The 21,836-nt window shown below is 40.6% G+C and overlaps 1 protein-coding gene across 2 annotated transcripts in view; it reads left to right on the top strand.

Moving 5' to 3' along the window:
* Positions 1-490: 490 nt before the first annotated feature.
* LOC125764778 (serine/threonine-protein kinase minibrain) overlaps positions 491-21,836 on the top strand; it is a 62,851-nt gene continuing 41,505 nt past the window's right edge. The window contains exons 1-3 of one of the 2 annotated variants that reach the window (XM_049429363.1): positions 491-1,102; positions 2,176-2,387; positions 13,346-16,003. In XM_049429363.1, coding sequence (XP_049285320.1) covers positions 14,823-16,003 — 1,181 coding nt within the window. In that variant the 5' untranslated portion in view covers positions 491-1,102; positions 2,176-2,387; positions 13,346-14,822. The remainder of the gene's footprint in view (positions 1,103-2,175; positions 2,388-13,345; positions 16,004-21,836) is intronic. The other variant, XM_049429353.1, reaches the window with a different exon arrangement.

Below are 21,836 nucleotides of genomic sequence, written 5' to 3'. Positions count from 1 at the left end.
TTCTGCAATGACTTTTTTATGCTGTTCTTCGAGAAGCACAGTCCGCAGTTGGGATGGAATGCATAGAATAAGCAATGGTGCAATAAAGACATTTGCAGTAAAACAAAAACAACAAAAAGGTTGCTATTATCTTAAAAAAAAATTTGAATGATTACATTTTTTAATTTACTCGTATGAACACTGTTTGAAATTTAACAACAACCTTAATTACTGTTTTATTTGTGTTTTATTATAACTAAACGAAGTGAAACAGTTCTTAACTATTAAAACAAAATACATACCGACAATTGCTTTGAATTGCATTTTCCTTTTTCAAACAAAAACGACCACTTGATAGCTGAAGCGTTTCGCTATAGCGTTTTATTATGCGTTTCCGACAACTGTCAAGTTTGTCATTTTGTTCCGGCTTTGCTTTGTGTAGCGGAGCCTTCACCGCAATGGAAGTTCTGTGATAAATATTGCGTGCATGTAGTATGAAAAGATGATTTATTGTAATTTTGAGTGCTTAATTAAATTTACACACTTTGTTTCAGCTAATTAACTTAATTATTATAATCGAACTTCGCCGCACAAACATGGAAACTTCCGCGAAACTGCTGTCAAACAAGTGACAACTCGCAACCAGCTGCAGCACAGCTTTTTCGCGCTAGACGTAAAAGGTACACATCGCGATTCGGTCGTCAGTCTGTTGGACACGCGCGTTCGGCAGGCAGGAAAACTCGAAGGCGTAAACAGTGAAAAAACCGTTCTCCTCTCGGTGGGTGCGTACCGTTTACGTGCGTGAAGTTGGCTGCGAGCTGCAGAAAATCTGTGAACCGTGCGTGTGTGTTTTGCTTTCGCCCTTCCGTTCAGTTGACGGTTGCCGTCCGTGCGAAACCGTGCATCGTAAAATCGGGGTTTTAAAAAAAGAATAGGGCCAAAAATTGTATCAAAATTAGAGTGAATTTTGCGGGCGGTAGGAAAATATATACTCCTTGCCGGAAAGTTTCGTTCCGTATTGCGTGAAAAAACGGTTTCATCCTAACCGTATCGTTGGTTGTGTAAATGTAGGAAAACTATTCTGCGCTGCGGCGGTAGCTGAAAGATGTAAAGCTGTCCCGAGGTACGCCAAATTTCTTACAAATGTTATTTTTCATTAAGTAAAGAGGTTAGCTAAAACAAGATCGGTGCGCGCGTTTGTCGCCGTTCTGGGTAACACCACTCGACGCCGGAACTGTTGTTGTGAGTATGTGTGGCAAAAACATGAACAGGAACGGTTGTGAAGGGAGAGTTTTTCACGGCATTGAGATGCAGACAGCGCAAGGATTTGTAGTAAATGGGGGTTTAAGCCCCTTCCAACCGAAGAAGAAAAAGGAAACGTAAGGATGTGAGCGTAAACAAATGGGAAAGCGTTTAGCGTAGAGGCACTTTTCAACCATTGCGAATTATTGCGTCTCACTAAAATGATTACGTACGGCCAGATAAAATGGTTGTTTGTATCCTTGCCTCCTTGCGTCACAGTGTCTGGTAGGATTTTGCAATGATTTCGAGTTATGGTAGAGAATGATCTATTCCAGGCTGGCATGGGTAACTAGAATAATTTTTCCTACAATCTGCTTTTTCCTGGATTTGTGGATATTTTATTTCTTTCTTCCAGTTGCCTTAATCCTCAAAATGTATCACTAAACTGTGGTTGTTTATGAGATAGGTGTATTTAGCATCTAGTTTAACAATTTTCGGTTATTGATTTGATTGACATAGGAAATTATTTCTTCTTGGGGAAACTCAAACCATGTTGCCATAACATACCGCATACAATATATCTTGCACTAGAACCAATTTTAAACAGCTTTGTAACGCTTCTCATTAAACATCGAAATGATGGACGTCTCAAAATGATGAACTGGGTAGACGCGTTTGTGCCGAACGAAATGGGGCAATTGGCTCGTTCAACACTTAACAGCGGTAGTTATGTGCGGGCAATAAAAGTAATCGGACGAGATCATATCCCAATATATTTCCGCTTTGGCTGCGCGCTGCATCCATTCTGTGCTGCTGCGTCCGATTGAACCTAATTATAACGCTCGTTGACACACTTTTGGTACCATTTACCCACTCACACTTACTGTCTCACTATTTTCCACTACTTCTTTCTTTTCTACCATCCCTCCCTTCTCACCCGTTGATCGGATGTAGGTTCCCTCAGTTCATCAAATTAGCCGCAACCCTCGGCCCCCGGTACGATCCGTGTTTTCCATTTTCTCCAATCATCAGTCAACATTTGCATCATCATCAGTAGCAACAATAGCATCAACGGGGCACAACAATCAACCATCGATCCAAGGAAAAACCGCGTCATCGTTCCATAGATGCGCTGCCGGACGACAAACACTTGCGTTGCGAATTTGGTATGTTAATTAAACAGACATTCTAAAACTGACACATGTTGTCGTTAAAACAGAAATCTTAACGAATGGTTTAGCAACATGCGTAACTCAGTCGGTGCTGCAAACATCTGGAGCTTTGCTTGGCTACCCGTGTTCTGGAACATTTATGGCACTTTTGAGTCACATCTAAGTATTAAGTCATTGGAATGTATGAACACGTTTCAGCATGTTATGTCTACAAGAGAATGAAGTGAAGCTAAAATCAGCTAATCTGATATTCGCGATATCGTCATGATTTTGAACTCCAGATGGAGCGATCTTGTAGGATGAGAGGTCGGATAATCAATTGAATAGTTTCAAAAAGACTACTTTTAGCATGCCCTTTAGTAGTACAGAAATGGCTGTCAATAAAACTGAAGTAAAAAGATAAAATCTTATGCTAAACTTCGATAGGATTATTTACTAACTACAGTGGAGCGCCGATTATCCGGGTACCTTTTATCCGACTGTCCCATTATCCGTGCAGCTCGGAAATGACAGTTCCAAAAGTCGAATTGATATATTAACTGCGAACCGGTGATGGCAAGAAATAAAAACCACAACAGGAAATGTTACAATTGCAAAGTCCACCTAAGAATATTAAGATTTAGCTTTAGAAAAAAAAATCATCCATCCATTACACATTAAACAGTATTTTTTATCAATAAAAACAGTTGTGCCTATTATCCGTGATATTCGCTTATCCGGCGGGGCCCGAGTCCCGATGAGCACGGATGATCCACGGACGTTCCACTGTACAATAATTTACCTTTTGCGTATCTTTCACATTGACTTTTGTGTTCTCAAGAATTATTCCCGTATGTTGTGCTTTTTGATGTCCTAACATTGAGAAGTCATAATTGCTCTAAGTGTGAGCTTAGTACAGAGAGATCCAGGCTATTGAATCTGATACGTAATCCAACAAATCACTTATTGATATACCTCTAGTGATTCAGGATTAGGACAATTTGATCGGATTTTGCACCAGCTTTCTATTCTTCACTTTGTAGTATATTTACTAACAGCTCTGTTGAATTACTTAAAAGATTAAAATTAAAACATACCAGTTCTTAGGTTTGTCTCCACACATTTTGTACACAATACTTATGTACTTGTGGGTCTTTCAAGATACGTACGAATAGTGAACGGAAATGAAGCAAACTACTACGGTGAAGAAGAAGACACAAAAAACAACATCACACATGTACACACATGCCATTCGGTAGGTGTGGAATGGTTTTGCGGTAAAACCTCGGGGATTGGTTTCACATTTCCAATAATCAACCCCATACCCAACACGTTCTAGCCGTCGTTCTTGGTGCAAAATAACAACTATGTGTGTAACAAGGCCCCCCAACCCCCCTGAGAGAGAGAGAGTGTGAGTGTTTCGGGTTTTTATTTTAGAAAATATCACACCAACAACCGTTCTCCGTTTTGTGGCTTCCGCAATCCTGTGACCTCCAACGGTCTTTGGTGTTTTCGTCCGACACCAGCGTTGTCGTACGTCTTCGTCCGTTTTCTAAAAAACCAAAAAAAAAATTGGAAAGCTGTTTCTAACCTAGTTTGTTGGTGGACACATCCAGAACCAAGAAGGTAGAAGGGGGAGGAAGAACAATACATGCGTGTGTTTGTTTGTGTCTCCTAATAAGGTAGAAAGAAGCGGGAAGAAGGAAGCCCTACAGTAGCGGCTACCTTCCTCCGATGGATGCATTTCCGTGTTCGGGCGGTGCTAATAGCATTTCTAACAATGGGACATCAAAAATAAAAATAAAGCTAGTCGTTACAGGAGCTGCGCGATACCGTAGTATCAGGTGGACAGCGTGATCGGATTTGGTAAGGACTTCCGAGATCTTGCACACGGTACCGTAATGGTGATGGGCGAAACAAAACCAAACGCTTTGATATCTGGCACCGGATAACTGTGGCACGTTTCAAGCAAAGATAGCACAAAACAATAGCCTCTCTCCAAAGCCACTGACCAACGGCTGTGGCAATAAATTAGACACTCCCCGGTCTATCTAGCGCCAGGTCTTTAAGTACCAGTTTTTTTTTGTTTTGCCCAATCGGTACGGCGCGCATCCGGATGTGATTGGTTTACCCGGTAAGTCTTTGCCGAGCAATAGTCTCACCGTTACACCATTTTCGGTTGGAACCGATCGGGACACTTTGCAAACACCGTGTACAGTTAGCCACGCTCAGTCGATTAACGTACGCCTTATTGCTACGGTAGCTATGGCACCGGAAAGCAAAACCAACGGACCCAAATGGAGCGTGGCCAGGTATTTGAAGGTTTGAAACCATTCCGCCATGGTGTAGCTCATAATTTGGAGCAAAAGTTTCGAGCGCAGCAATAGCGGCGTCGCGTAATTGAGAAATTTCCGTACCGAGAAAAGGTTCTGCCATCCTCGGACGTTAGCGTTAATCCGGAACCGGTCCGGAGGTTTCTTTTTGGACTCGGTAGCAATTTAGAAATGGTGAACTGCAACGGGTTTTGAAGGGGGCTTCGCCTCTCCAAACCTTAGACATGACTTAGATTTGGAAACGACGGTACAATTGATATTTATTGCATCCGATAGTTGGCGATAGTTGTTTGGGGCACCGTCAAGCAAATAGGGAACCGATCGTTCGGTACTGGTAGAGTTGCGTGGGTTTCAATGCGGCAGCCTAAATTATCCACCCACCAGTCAGGGCACCAATGCAGGAAAGCAAAAGAACCGAAAGTGCTCTCTTGAGGGTCACATTTGCTTATCGCCCGATTACCCTTCACATTAAAACCCTGCGCTTAAAACGCGATCGCTTCTGCGCTACGCTCGGTTAAGTCGGATTGTCTGCGGTGTTGGTGCCTGAATCTTCGTGCACCATCTACGAGATTCAATTGCCGATGAAAATGTAATAAAAATCAAGCTAAAAGAATTACCATCCATTGGGCGATGGTTTTGAGCTTGGAGCTGCATGCGCTTGAGACTTACTGGAACGAAACCTACTCTGGGACCGATGGGACGGGAGTGTTATAATTTGGACTATTTGGAAGCTGGAAGAGACAGCAGATTCATTTATGTTTTTCCTTTCTCGAGTGGATGCAAGAGAGTTGCTTTCATCTTGTGTAGTAGCCGTATTCGCCGCTGAGGTTAAGTTTTGAGACAAAACATCTCTTGAAAGCACATCAATACAGCCAAGCCGTTCTATCTGAATTACAAAAAAATCTCATGAAAGTATTGCAAAATACTTGTGATGGAGAGTTGTGTGTAAATGAGGAGACGATTTATTAAATTTTGAAGCTGTTGAGGGTTAGGCACCATAAATCAACAAATAAGAATGGTTATGAAATCAAGTGCACAGTTAAGTGAATGTCAAATCAGCCAAACTGTTTGTAAATGAAGAGTTGAAGAGTTGAGATATAAAATTAAACGTTTTATAAAGTTTTAAACTAATAATAGCCAAAACTAGAAACTAAAAACTCTTTTAATTTCTACAAAAATAACTTTTCCAGTGAGATTTCTTCAGCGAGATACATGAAAGATTCAATTTACTACTGGACCTCCGCTCGATTGCTTGACAGATGGTGTCTTATTTATAGTGATGTCAATATTAAATGACAATTCAAGTTTGCTTTAGTTCGCTAGATGATTTCAGATATAATGGGAAAATCATTCTAATGGTTTAGATTACATATCAGGCATCACAAATTAATACTAGAATATTTACGTGTTTTAGCCACGCGCATGTGGGACGCTTTAGTAGCAGTTTTGGGTAAATTTGAACCAGTTTTATGAATCTCTGAATGCATATTTGAACTGAATTCATGACTCTAAGCTTCTATTCCAAAGATTCATACATCCTCATGTCATATCCTTAAAAACTCATGAATCCTCAAAGATTCATAAATTCTCAAGAGTTTAATGAATCCTCAAGATTGCTTGAATCATTATCAATCTTTTGGGCTGAAGTGAATAACATTCTTTTTTAAACATACAAACTAGTACGGCCCGATCGAGATCTAGGAAGGTTTATGAATCTTTTGAGAGTCGACTTCTAATTTAAATCACTCCTCACAAAAGATACAAATGAATGAATCTTTTCAAACGAATTATTAAACACAACAATCTCTAGTAGTACGCTTAGAGAATATGTTTATGTTTTTGTTTTGTCAGAATAAGATGCTAAAGAAGAATTTATGTATTAGGTTTTCACTAAACCAGTATAAAGTTACTGTACTCTAATGGAAGCTCGTATTTACTGGTTGAAAAAACATAGCTTGTATAATTACATACAGCAATAAAAAAAAACTCTGAACAAATTGTACAACAACACATCGTCACAGTTGCGTAACGTTGGCAACCGGGCCAGAGCCGGCCCGAAAGGCTCTTCGGCCACTCGCCATTGCGCACTATCAGTCACGGTCCAGTTATCCTGGTTGCTTGTGCAATCTGCTACTGTTACACCTACTCGCACCTTACCCCGAGGCATCTAGAGGTTCTTCGCGATGTTCCAAAACAAAAAAAAGCCAAACATTCACCCATTCGGACGGAGTGAAAGGGACTACATCCCCATGGTCACAACCGTGCGGGTGTACTTCTTTCGACCCGCGCTGTCACTTTCGTTGGCCTAACGATAACAGTGCGCAACGAAAAAAAAGTAAAAGAAGAGCAAAAAAACAGAACGCACCTTATTTCGCTTCCTTGTTTGCTGCTGTTTGCAATTGTGTTGGGAAATGCGGCTAGCAAACGAACACATGGGAGGTCTCTACGAAAAAAAAACACATACCAACCGGAAAATGGTGCTGGAAAATGGTTGCCAAACGGTTTTGGACAGAGGGTAAATCCTGGGACCCTGCACGAGGGTGGTACCAAACCCCAACCCCCCACCCCCTGGTTGGTTTCCGGTGCAGAAACCATTTCACAGTGCCCTTTTGTTTGGTTAGGTGAGAAGAATTCCTTTCATTTTCCTAACCCTGTGTCTACGCCACGCCTGACAGCTTACCCCCAGGTACGGACGGTGGCGTAGCAGGGTAAGGATGTGAGCGCATTTCGTGCGCGCTTCGTGAAGGGAATGTTTAGCGGTTTGGAAGTAGCGCATTGTGTGATGTGGCGGATGGTGGAATCGTAGCAGGAAGATGACTTCATACGTCGGCAGTCAACCACCTTTGGATGTGCTTGACTTTCGCACGAGCAATTTCGAAACTAGCTTTGCTAGAAAGCTGTTGTGTTTAGTTTCTAACGCATTATCTGACACTGGACCGTTACTAAAACTAAACCCGGGTGTGTCGGGCATTGTTTGCATTTTGTGTATACCTATTAGTAATGTTTACTAGCGTTAAAAGTTAAAATGCACGCAATACAATGCAAGATACGTTTTTAAACTTACAATCAAGAACTTTCATTACAGTCAATTGATCGACCAATATACTCAATAAGTTATCACCGATGTAGAAAAACCACTGTAGGTTGATGAGTTGTTAAAAGCCAATATTACCAAAACATAAAAACAAGGTTACGTTATCTTGCCTACCATGTCGTGTTTTTTATCTTTTCTTTTTTGCAAAGATGTGCCATTTGGAAATGATCTTCCGAAGCGTAACACCCTTTGTGAAATGGTGAACATTTAATGACCCTCTAGTCGTGGCTCTATTTGCGGTCTTTTTTTAATCAATTAGCTATGATTGAAAGTGGTTCTGTGCTAGTAGTGCGAGTGTAGGTGAAGCATTAAATGGACTAATAACATGTCTCCGTTAGAACGGTCCCGATAGCACAGTAAGTAAACAACCTGGGTTTCACGCGGCAGGTCGTGTGTTCAGTTCTCAGTTTTACCTTAATTTTTCTAGTTCAGAAAATGAGTTATATTCCTTTAGTTGAAGTATACGATTGTTCTATGACTTACTTACTAACTTACTCACACACCCGCCTAATCCCTACTACTACAACAAGCTTGTAAAGAACCTCCATTGGCCAAAATGTGTGTTTCACATGAACTTCAATTACTTAACATTTGTAGGGCGCGGTGTCGATGATGCAGTCGATACAGTGATTATCAAAACCTTGCAAAGCCCTACAAAAATAACTAAAACTGGGTTGTGCATGTTACTGTTTTGCTATGGGGGTGTTATAGTATATGTTTTTGTACTTGTTTTGCACAATTTTCAGCGCACAGTGAATGCACAAGTGGGCGAAGAAAAAGTAGAACATTATTACTAAAGCGGCTTCTCCCTTTATCTATTTGCACTATCTGGAATCGGTCTGGCAAGAAGTACTTTAGCCACATCATTGAGGCAACACAGATCAATACGTACGCTTCCGGCTTTACGATCCATCCTAGACAACACACGTTTCGTTAGGTATGTGCCGTAATGTCCAGACATAAAATCAACACACGGCGTACGTTTAAACGTAAATAAAAACTAAGGTTATATGTGAATGGGTGGATTGCTTTTGTTATTTCTAGTGTGTTGTGTAAACAAATAATACGCAATCGTTCCCATTTTCTAGCGCTCGGTTCACGCGTTTTTCGCGTCACCAAAAGCACATAAATCGTCTTAGTTTTTCCGGTCCCCGTTTGCTTTGAAGATGCTTCCAGCATCGAACGAGCCGATGATTTGCTCAGCAGATGGTTAAATATGGTTGGCCCTTTTTTGTTTTTTAAATATAGTCCCAATGCGACGAAGGAGTGGACGTGAACAGACTACAGATGTGGCCCGAATGTAGGTTACACGACCCCAAACACGGAACGGAATGGTTTTTAACAATTTGTGCTTTATTTTTAAAACCACGACATTTTCTTACCATTTTGTACGCTTTCGATGGGTTTCCAATGTGGTGCAAATCGCTGTCGCTTTATGGGCTATAAAATAGTAATTGGAAATAGTTACAACGATCGTTTGTTGGATCGGTTGAGTGATTAGCTGAGCAGTGCAACAATTATTTTATCCATTAAAGATTTACTTCAATTTTTTATTGTTAATTGCGTTTCAAGTTCCATACTCCTTAAATTGATTTTGTTATTGAGTGTGATATTTAGTTTTGATGGGATAAAGAAATTGTTTATCAATAAACGTTTTTGTAGTTATCTAATATTCTATTTATTTAACGTTTTTGGTTTTTTTTTAATATTTAAAATAAATACAGTGACACTCCGATTATCCGTCCTCAGCCTCAGGGACTCAGCCCTTGCCGGATGAGCGAATATCACGGGTAATAGACACAACTCTTTTTATTGATAATTATTAGTGTTTAGTATGAAATAGGTGGATTTTTTTTCTAAAGCTAAATGTTAATATTCTTAGGTGGACTTTGCAAAATAAATCTGTTCTGTTTGGTCGAACTTGAGCAATTTGTATCACTTAAGTAAGTTGCATTGAGGCTTTTATTACTTACCATCATCGGTTTTCCAGTTAATATGTCAATTCACCTTTGGAACTGTCATTTCGCCGAACTGTCAGCCGGATAAAAGGTATCCGGATAATCGGATCTCGACTGTAATTTTAATAGTGAAAAATCTTACAGTCTACTTAAGATAATTAATAAAGGAATTGATATTCTGTCCATGTGGACGACCTAAAAGTACTTTACGGATTGGGTCGTCCGGTATCATTCGAATGACATAAATTGCATACCGTAGTCTAATTCACTGTACGAAGGTCGTCGTACAACTCATACAGCTCATCATTATAGCGACTCCTCCATTGTTATTCTGGAAATGCCGAACGGGGCCAGAAATACTTTTGAGCATCTTTCTAACGCGGCTAAGAGAGATTCGTCAGTTTTGGACAAAGTGCAGCTCTCAGAGGATGCATACGAGTGTCGGAACTATATTTTATTCTTCTTATATTACATTATACCACAAGAAAAATCTTGGCATGCTATTCCTTATGTCAACATTAAAGTTTTCCTTGACTTCAGTTACTCGTAGCAGGATATCCAGTCCTGTGGTAGCTTAAAGCTTAAATTTGTTTAAAGCTGGACCTAATCTAATATTTATACTAATAAAATATAACGTATTTTTTAGAATATTTAATAATTCACTGACTAAATCTAATTTAACTTATGAAAACTCCTTGAGCTATCAAATTTAAAAAAATCGTTACTCGGGAAAATTTGGGTTTTCTATTCCTTTTTAATATTTGAATGTGAAAAAGGATATGTGCCCATCCTTTTTTTAAGCAATCAGCTACTAAGGAGAGATAGGCAAATGAACCATTCGAACCCCCTTCAACAACTTCTTGGGGTGAGAGCCTGTATTAAAAGGAAATCAATAGATGTGTATGTGTGTGCCTGTGTGTGTATCAGTAAATCTGTACACGTGTCTGTTGAAATATGTGTGTGACTGTGTTGGCATAGGACTAAGCATGGTTTTTTTTGTTGGTTTGGTCGTTTAGTTTCGTATACCACCGCGAAACGCCAAATGCTTGAAAATCAATATTTCCACTTCGTTTTAATAGTTTATCCGTTCCCTTCGTGTTCCTTTGGTGTGTCCGGTCACCGTTCTACTTCTGCGTGGGGAAATTTATCTTTCAAAAAAATGGGAAAAAGAAAACTCAACCGTTTCACTTTTCTCTTTGTTTCAATTCACCCTACCCTGCGGGCAAAATAGCTCGGTTTTAGCATGTTGCCTCTGTTACTCCTACACGAAAAAATTTTGTATTCGTGTAGGAGTAACAGAGGCAGCATGCTAAAACTGAGCTATTTTGCCCGCAGGGTATTGTGTAGTTTCGTTTGCTTGGTAGCTCGTTTTGCGGGTGGAAAACGTGACCTGACGGTAGGGCAGAACGATGGTTTCGTAAAGATACCGACACTGGGTAAAAAGGAGAGTCGATGTTCGATAGACAACACCAGGAGAGTTACGCACCAATACCATCGCAAGCAACCAGCTCGGCTTTGTCCTTGAGGAAAAACAGCACCGGTCGGTGAGGATGTGTGCTGTGGCATTTGATTAGTTGCGCCGTCTGGAAGGCCCTCCCGTTTTATGTTTGTGTGTGTGCTAATGTGTATTAGTTAACGTGCGCTCAAACACATCGATCCATACACACGCACACACCCACACTCACACATAGATAAAATGGCTCCCCAAAAATACACTCAACACACGATTCGCTTTGACGCCACGAGCGGGGAAAAATAAAGGGGTCAACCTTTAAGTGCGGGTCATTAGTGTTATGCTTTTCCGATAAGTATAAAGTGTATCTGTCAGTGCCTTTCTTCTTCTTCTTTAGCTTTCAGTTTCCTTTCGGTGACCGACTGTTGATGCGCAATATTTGCTGCAACGCGTTGATGATGCTGTTTTGGAGGTACACTGAGCACAGGGTGTAGCATAGGGAAATTTTTAATTTCCGACTTGATTTTTTTTAATTGGTTGATAATTTTACTAATACAAAAAAAATTCATTACATTGGGTATATCCTTCAAATCGTTGGGTAAGAAATCTGTGGAGCGTTCTTTTAGTTTTTTTTTGTATTGAAATTTATGAGGGCTTTAATTCGTTGTTTGACATTTACGTGTGTTTCAGCGTGACATTGTGAAACTTTTGACAATTTGAAACTAATACTCTGTTTTATGTTAGTACACTAAAAGTTAAATTTTTAAACAATATTAGTTATCTAATATTAGTTCATATTAGTATTAGCTATCAAATTAGTTCAAAATTGGTAAGATACCAAGCGGTAAACATCTAAGCTGCTTCTCCTTTTGTGGCACTACAACACATTTCCTGCCATTGGGGTCTATGATACCTTAAGTTAGAAAGCTAAAATTTTTAGCCCGGATCTGTCAAAACATCGAGCAGAATCGAGCGGGAAATTGTTGACAGGTAATATCATCATGCAAGGATTCCTCAAGGACCTAGCATTTTGACATAAAGAATTACATTAGGCTGCAGTTTTGAAGATCCGCGTTTTGACGAAACAGGAATTACAGCGTCGAAATGTAGTTCGGAATAAAGGCGTAGCACAAGTAAAAATTTGTATTATTTTTCATAAAAAGCTGAACATAATTAAACTCATATAATTTCATTGTTGTTTTAAATCCAAATTCAATCAACATTCAGCCGAATCAAATATGGCCTAACCTGTTTCAGACCTGCTAGAAAAATGCCTTGTTTTGACATTTGTCGAGCAGCTGATCGAAACTAACATTAGAAAAATTTTCTAATCTGAAATACGCAGGCTTATTTTGCTGAGCGGTTTGTATGGAAAACATGCAGCAAATAAACCGCCAAACGTCAAAGTCCATATAAAAAAACTAGTGGAAGGTATCATAGACCCCATTATTGGCTTTCCACGACTTCATTTATCCGTGGCTGAATGGTTCTGCATACGGAGATTTGGCCTAGATGGGATTTGATCGCCTGTCCTGCTTTGTAGAAGCTGGCCCCGCTACCATGTTCACCGAAGCCGCTCCGAAAAACGAAATACCTATCCGTACAAAAGCGAAAAGATTCGTGATATCCATCAAAGCAAGTCAAAAATCTGCTCGAAAAAAGTTTGCCAACCCTGGTCGAATGTATAAAATTGCTTACACTTTAATAAAAACTCGTACAGTGCTCGTATCGTGTTAACAGATCTAATAACTATGAATGGAGATGTTATGTACGCGAATCTAAAATATTTAGTCTAAAAGATATAGAAAGGTAATGGTGAATTATAGACAATTTTATTACGTATTGAGCCCGGATTTTTTTCTATAAAAGCCACACGATCAAGTAAAGAAAATGATTTGATTGAATGATTTTTAGTGCAAGATAGAAAATCCGGTTTACTACTGCTGGTCTATTCCAGGACAGTACTAAAAAGAACTCTTAGTACACAAGAGACGGTTATACACTTTTAAATTAACTTCATATCGCTTTTAGGAATGAACTTTTGAAATGTGTGTATATTTATGTATATGTATAATACATGTGTTGTATATTTGCGTATGTCTAATACTTGTATCTCGTTTCCATCTCTCCCACAGAGCTGACGCGTTACTCAAGTCCTAGTTTCCTAACAGTCGTTGTGTGGGAAAGAAAACTGCGAATTGTTAACAAAACCGGATTTGTTTTGGTGTGTGTACAGATTGACGCAAAACCATTACATTTGACGTCCTTGTGGAGGCGGAAGCTGTAAAGGATAACGTTTGTGAAGAATTCAACGAAAAACAAAACAAAACCGATTGAAAAAAAAGAAAAATGTGGGCAGGAAGCGCATCCCTTCGGTTGAAAAATCATTTGATAAACGTCACACCACTAACGTTGATGCTGCACAGTACTGTTCGTGTGTACGTTCGTGTTGGCTGTTAATAAAAATTGCTCATCCGCGGTACCGTTCAGTGTATTGCAATTGTAAAAGTCGAGCAGATTTTGTGTTACGTACGTCACGCAGCCACCCCCGGCGTCTCTGTTACCGTCACGATCCTACCTGTCAATCTTGTTCGATAACAAAAACGAACAGTGTGTCAAGCAACAACAAAAAAAGAGAAACCAAGTACAGCGGATGCGCTGTATCGCGCGTCCTGAAACGTTGGTGAGTGTTTCGTGTGTTTAGTACATTGCTGTGGCAGGGAAAAGGAAGAAGCGAAAGAAAACAAAAGTGAGTGAATGTTTGTTTTGGTTTTTGTTGCTTGGAGCAAACGTAGTACTGCCGCCATTAGTGTACGGGTAGTCGAAACCCCGTATGTCAGCGTCGCTACAAAACCGCTTGTGTCACTATCAACCTCAATCAAAACAGATAATCTGTAGCTCCCCGGGCAGTAACTCACACCTTGACGGTGCCTGTTAACGTCAGGTGTGATTCCTTTTCCTCCGCCCCACATGCTCAGCGGCACAGGGTGATCAGTGACAAATTCCGACGGTGTTTATGTACGTGCGTGAAAAGTGTTTACGAGTGTGTTTACATTTTTGTTCTTCGTGTCGCGATAGGCAAATTAAGTAAGAAAAACGCTACCAACAAAGCTAGAACCTCCAAAGAAAAGTGCGATAGTAACATCCATTTTGCCCAATCGGTAACAATCTGTATTTCAATCAAAAACAATTTTGTGCGTCTTTACCATACCGATCTCAGTTCAAGGTGCTGTTTCTAAAATCTCGTGTTTTTGTTTCGTGTAAAGAACGTTTTTTCAAACGATTCTTTGGTGGCTGAGTGTATGTGTGTGTGCATGTGATTACAATCAACCTCACCTTTCCCGCTCATCCATCGATACACACATACACACATATTTTCACGGTGTGACGTTAACAGGCAGCTTCACGGGGAACTCACTCCCGTGCTAAATATATCGGTTTAGTTTTTTGTTGTTGGTTCTCCCGTTGATTCACTCATAAAACACACACACACACACATACTGTTCCGATCTTGGTGTTTCCTGTCATAGGGCACCGCGCCGCATCTTTGCTGACGCGTGAGCGCAGTTGCAACTGCATGCGAGCGTACTCGCTCGCTGCACTGCTGCCAACATGCTCTCCTACATGCTGCCAGTCGAGGAAAAATCGCCATCCGCAGCGGCTGCAGCAGCAACGCGTAATCTAAGCCTCAACCTGACCACAACAACCACAGCAACCGCAACCGGTGGAGGTGGTAGTGGTGGTGGTGTTGTTGTTGTTGGTGGTACCGTTTCTACCGGTGGTGCTGCTGGTGCTACGATCGTGCGCGAGTGTAACGCTGGTTCCGGTTCCGGTGCTGTCACCACGGCCAGTACGTCCAGTGTCGCACAGGTGCGCTCCATCATCAAGCCAACAATCAAACACGGTGCAAACCATCGCTATCAGCTGATCGGTGGTGGATCGGATGTCAAAACGGTCGGTGCTGGTGCTGGTGGTGCAGGTGTAGAGGTGCGTCAAACCCGCTGGCAGGACGAACCGGACGGTGAGGCGGATCTGTGTGACGAAAGCACCAATCTGCTATCGGCTGGCGGTGAAGACGAAGACGACGACGAACGGGAAGCGGTTGACGGCCGGTCACGGCACGGTGGTGCGGTGAAGAGTGACAAAAACTTCAACAATCTCATCCTGGTAACGAACGGTCGGCACGCGAAACCGACCAACGGTAATCATGCGGGTCCAACACCGAAGCTGGCCAGTGTACTGAAACCGACGAACGGTGTCGGAAGTGCGGGTCCTGTACGACCCGGTAGTAGTAGCAGTAACAGTGGCACTGGTGGTAACCACACCAGCACTGGTGGAGGTGGTGCCTACTATAATGGCTACATAGCCGTCAGTGGTGAGAACGATGATGAGCACCATCGGCTGCTGGTTAGTGCAAACAATCTGCGGAATACGTGTGTTGAGCCGCACCAGGAGTGGAACGCCCACAGTCGAACCGGTTCCGGTGAGGGCACTGTTCCGGTGGTCACCGATCTACCGAGGTCTGGTGGCACCTTCACCAGTAGCACGCGCACCAACGGCAACTGCCGCACGATGAACAGTCTGAACGGGAACCTGATGGGGTCGGAACCGCCAGCGGTTGCACCATTGCCACTGGAACCGTCCGAGATCGGTGGTGGTGCGGCTGACGTTTCCCTTGGCAGTGATTCGGACTCGGCCACTGGTGCTGGTGGTTCGGGCTCTGCCACAACCGGTGGCGGTAAGAAGGTGAAACTGAACAAGCTTGGCGGTAACAAGAACGTCACACTCAAAAGGTAAGACTTAGGCTGATGCCTACTTGCAAACTGACCATTATCCTTATGGGTTGACAGGGTTGTCAAAATAACCGGAAGATCGTAAACCAAAATGTCAGATATAAAACTTTTGTTCTTTTTCCGAGGAGAAAGCTTCTGGTGACTGATGATCTGGATCTTCTGGTGTTGTTTCTCTCAACATACATATTAAAATGAACATTTTATTCGGAACTAAACAGTTTCTGCATTACAGCAAGGATCTGTTCATTTACCCATTCGAGCAGTTTTTTGTATTGTCAAACTGTGTGTGACACAAGTTGTGTGTAAATTTTATTTCACAACTTAAAATTTGTAACTTAACTACAATCCTTGAAATGCATTCTGTTAACTTATGAAATATTTATTTATATTTGTATTCTTGAATCCCAATTTTTGAGTGTTGACGAAAAAAGCAGCAGTATGATCGCCGTAAGTGATAGTTTGAGAGACAAAATTTAAGGAATACCTCAAACCAGCAAGTGAGACTTTAGATTTAAGACGTCCTTTGGAGGATTTGAGTGACGGATGGAGTTTGAGGAAATCTCAGCTGTCATGTCCTTGTGGTTTTATTTCTTGAAAGATTTTGAGGAAGATTTTTTTTTGTATCATTTTGCCTTGGTGTATACACAGAGTAATATTTTCCCTTGTTTAATGTAATTTACCATTCTAGCAGCCCTCGAAATTTGCATGTGAAAAGGTGTACAAGATGTATGACCCTTTAAATTGTTTTTTTGTTCTGATCAAACAATTTATTTTAAAAAAGAATTTAGGAATAATTAACGTTTACTTTTAACTTTGTGGGTTTCTTCGCTGGAAAAAAATCAAACATTCCATTCGCAGCTTGAAACCATCATAGACTCCACCGTTCGATCATTAAAAAAAGTTAAAAATGTAGTGTATGAATGAAAGAGTTTGACAGGCCTGTTGTACATCAAAGAAGGCTTAAAAATGAACACTGCTCGAAAAATATCCTGGCAATGCTCCAAACCATCTACTACGCCTCGAACCAATTTCCCAAACCTTCTTCTCTCTCCTTTTCTCTTTCTCTCTCTTCTTTCTCGCTTATTATCTCGTTTATTTTCAAGGCAATCGAGAGATGTAGGTGGAGGCGCATTAGTTGAAACAGCAAAGGCGAATCGCCTGTCATCGGGGTGGGGCTGTGCTATGCCAATAAAATGCGCTCGATAAGACGAAATCGTGTATGACGTCCGTGCAGTCCTGCCATTTTTGCCCGCATGCCTGTTATTTTTTTTTGCTTCACTCTTTAAGGAGTGGTTTCACACTCGTTAAATGGGGCTTTTAAGGATTCAAGGACAAATGCAACGCCCTGCGTTGTGTCCGTTTTATCCTGCCCCGTGGTACCAGAGTCTCGTACTTGGCACCTACCAGGCTCTGCAGCAGTCAGTGTGTCCTCAAATCGCAAAAAGAAATTAGAAAACACACCCAGTATACATACAATATTTCCCAATCTTTTGAATGATTTTCCTTTTTTTGCGGTACGCAGATTGAAGGTCACACGACTGTTGGGTGTTTTTGCGTTTGTGTGATGCATGTTGCGCGCGATTCAGGATTGTTTTTTTCTTTTTCGTAAAGTGTTCTTTCTAGCAATATTTACCGAGCAAACTTTGCTGCAGCAGATGCAGTAGCACGGAATGATGCAGTGGGAATAGAGAGAGAGAGTAAAAAAAAGTTCGCAAAGCAACGGTGCGAAAAACGGGAATGGATGAATCATAACAAAAGGGTGTTAAAATCGAAGATGATGTTTAATTGTTTATTTTTTTTTTACTGTATGGCAATTAGCCAGAAGGTGCTAAACAGCCGGCTCGAAGGAAACGTAGAATGGCTAGAGTATGTTTGTTTTTTAAAATTGCATTTCATTTATTTTACAGTCTGCTTGCTAATGTTTCTCGTCAGGTGACATTTTGTTAAGAGCAAAAACATATTTTCACACATTATTATTGTTTGCTTGTCGTACACTCTTTACACCTTGTGGTAAGGTGTGGAGCAGTACCCAACAAAAACACGCTCACCTTTCTTGTTTGGGTAAACAATCCTTATCATGTTGCTGGAGCAATGTTTTTTCTCGTGCATGAAATATTCATTTCGTTTCGAACATTAAGCGGCTTAAACTGATCCGGTTAAGCGAACAACGCTGAACATTGATGCAAAATGTTGATAATTTCGCATGGCACACGTAAGCTTGTGTTATGTAAGTTTGTTATTCAACAACCTTATCGCTAGGTATGTTGTAGTAATATTTGTTTGCTTGTTACTTATTTATTAGGCACCGTTTCATAGCTAATGGTTGATCGTAATGGTAAAAAAGTTTACATTTGACCGATAAGTTGGATTTTTAAACGATCCTTTATCGGGTTATGGTATGTAAATTATGCACAGTTTACCAGGGGCGGCCCGTTGGTGTATGTGAAAAACGGCGCCGGTCCACACGGCAGGACCGGGTTCAAATTCCATCTGGACCGTCCCCCCGTAGCAAGTACTGACTATTCGGCTATGCGGTAAAAATAAGTCTAGTAAGCCAGAAATGGCCGACGTGACCTTAGAGGTCGTTAAAACCAACAAGATTATGCACAGTTTTATGCTATCTTTAAGCCCTTTATTTAATGATCCGAAGAGAGAAGTAATTTTTTATATTATATTTGAACAAGCGTTTTCATATTTTTATTATTGCTTCTTTTATTTTAATATGTCAAGCGTATGCATCAACTGGTACAGAATTGGTTTACACCAAAAATTAATGCGTACTGAAACAAAAGGTTTCTCACGTGAGTGATTTTGAGTGGCTTCGGTCAAACAATTTGTTGTTGATTGTTTTCAAAGCATTTTTTGTCATTATTATTTGGAGACTCTCCCATGGCCACTTGCTAAAGCACTCGATTTAATGCACCAAAGGTTCTAGATCGAATCTTACCTAGATTCCGTCCTCTCGTAACAAATATGGACTTTTTACCAAGTGATATACAGTAGAACGTCGATTATCCTGAGTGTGTGCGACACCTGACTGTTTCCGGTTAATCGATTTCCACGGATAATAGTCCCTTGAATGTCAATGTCACTTATACTCCGACAATCCAATACTTGGTCGTCCTGTTCCAGAAGCATGTTGAATGTGACGGATTTGTTGGATTGGACGTTATCTAATAATAAAATGGAAATAATTCCGGACCAAATAAATTAATGATCAAAAAAACAACATGATGTATCGTGTGACACATCAAATACTTTTTAACATCCTGACATCAGTACAAATGTTCACCACGGTTGAACAACTGTCAATTTTCGGGGCACGGTTGATCCGCCCTCGGATAATCGACGGTCTACTGTAATTGGTTATTATTGAAATGGTGAAGAAGAATAATAAGAAAGACGAAGAAAAAAAAATGTAATCTTTTTTAATAAATTTCGCAACTGTCTTCCCTTTATGTTGTGAAAAGTAAGAAGAAACAGTTTAAATCAATAATAAGTAATTAATATATACAGTAGCTTAACGATCATTTGCTAGCGGTTTTTTGGAGTTTGGATGTTGGAATTAGTTATCGTGAATGGAATTAGTTATTATGAATTTAATTTTTTTATTATTCAAATGAATAGTGATCGGAAAATGGTTTATTTAAAGGGATGTTTTTATCTGTTGAAGGGATGTATCTAACCATTTTAAAATATTATCAAAACTCATACAGTTCTTTGATGTAGGCAAAATTTTAATGGTGTAAATTTTTTTCGTAATGTTAAGAAATATGCAACTTTGCTCACTTGTAGTGTAAACCATTCCAATAAGCGTCCTCTGTACTCTTTCTATTTATTTTGTAATTATACACGAAAAAAAGTTTCGTGAAAATGCGAGCAAATTTGTTTAACAGTATGTGTTACTGGAAAAAGGGGAATAAATGAAAGAGATTTAAAAAAACGAGAAGATTTTGAAAGAGAACGCTTCAATTTTGTGTTTTTTTTTGTTATTTTCATCTGTTTGTTTTTATTTGCACAATCTCACCCTGTCTAATACAATAGTGTGAGCATGTTTTACATTTTTGTTACGGTTAGGTGCACCATAATATATTCTTGTGGAATTGTACTGATATATTTTAACGTTTAAGATATTTTTTTCCACCAGAGAGCGCTACGAAGGGAAATTATCTGTAACCCGTGCTTGCTAAACAAATCTATTAGCTCATCAATCGTTTGATCCGTGCATTAGACCTAACGTTGAAGTTTTTTTTTAATGTGAGTTTAAACAATATAAATTAAATAATTATTAAATTTACCTTCCACATTATACACCACACGAGTGGTGGCCATTGTTATTCTGTATCACCGTTACACATTAGTTATTTCAATTTGTTAGTTGAAACAAGAACCTCCCTTCACACACCTTCTTTCATGGAGCATGCGTTTGTTTTTTTTTCTCCACCATCAAACAACTAAATCTTTACCCAATGACGCCATACATACTGCGATCGTTTGTTTAAAGGCTTTGCGGAGTGAAACAAACCCTTCAATATCCAGGTTACGGTATGTTTACCACCTCATCCTCCCCCAGGGCAAAAGGGAAGTAGGTTGTTCCTGTGCACCAGCGTTCACTGCAAACGATTCTTTGTGGCCATTTCGGTGTGCTTAAACGTTAAACGGTAGCAGTACGCGCAATGGTGGCGCAATAAAGTGTACCGCAACCGCATCGCCGGGATTTCAAACTACGCGGGCACACTTTCCCTTCGGGGTCGGCTGTCGAAGAGTCCGTTTCGCCGATAGGCAGTGCCGAATTGTGGCACTGATGGAAGGCAACAACGGCGCGAAGTGTACTGATGCGCTCGCTCGTTGTTGTTTTCCTTTTTTTTTTGAGGAGGAAATTCGATGAAAGAAGCGGCACCGGGTACCGTTAAACTACATGCACACGCGTAAACAACCGAACCTCAAGCTCCAGGTCAAGCTCTGGCAGGCTTTTCTTCGTGCGGATGGAGGGAAACGATCGACGGTTGGTAATTTCTGGGTCCAGGTTAGTCAAACTAGAATTATGGTAGGGAGTAAGATAAGTACAACAAACTAACCTCAGCTTACCAGATGGTAAGTGTTTAGTGGGGGACGTTGTTCAGTCTAGAATGGATCAATGAAATACTAGTAATGTCTTCTTCCTTCCTGTTGCCACGATTCATAATGCTGGTCTGTAAACAAACAAAGATGAGCTGTCAGTCAGATCTGACAGATAATGGCAATAAGATCGCAACAGGTACGGCTATCCACCGCTAGGGATCATGATGGCACAGGTCTCCAGTCCAGTGATGGCACAGCGATTGTCCTGCAGCTCCGAGCTCTTGGGGTTTTTACAACGATTGTCAATCTTTTTTTTGCTATGTCTAACAGCTCGCTATATATGCTACATACGAAAACATATCCCAAAAGCGGGATTTAATATGGCGAACCAGAACCCTTTTCAGATACATCAAATAGGTCGCGGATGCAGTTGTTAATGTTTTTCTATAAGAATAATAATTTTTGCCTCTTGTCCGGCTTTTTTCTATTAATTCTTCATTGAGGTTTTTTTTCTCCACAATTTTTTAACAATATAATTCCGGTGTTTGACTGCTCTGTTCTGTTTGTTCTGTACGCGTTTACCGTTTCCTGCTTACCGTGTATGTATATTTTTTTCTTCTTCTCCTTTCCCGTGTATGCTTACGCTACACACTCGCATCCATTATTGCCCAGGTGAGTCACCCACCGTCTTCCCAACCCCTACTCCTCTAACCAGTCCTCCGTCTCCCTTATTTTTAAAATGATGTTGAGTGAAGCGAACTCAGCTCGAAAG

Source organism: Anopheles funestus, chromosome X, assembly GCF_943734845.2.
Source record: "Anopheles funestus chromosome X, idAnoFuneDA-416_04, whole genome shotgun sequence".
Taxonomy (NCBI): domain Eukaryota; kingdom Metazoa; phylum Arthropoda; class Insecta; order Diptera; family Culicidae; genus Anopheles; species Anopheles funestus.
This window is presented reverse-complemented; position numbering and strand designations above follow the sequence as displayed.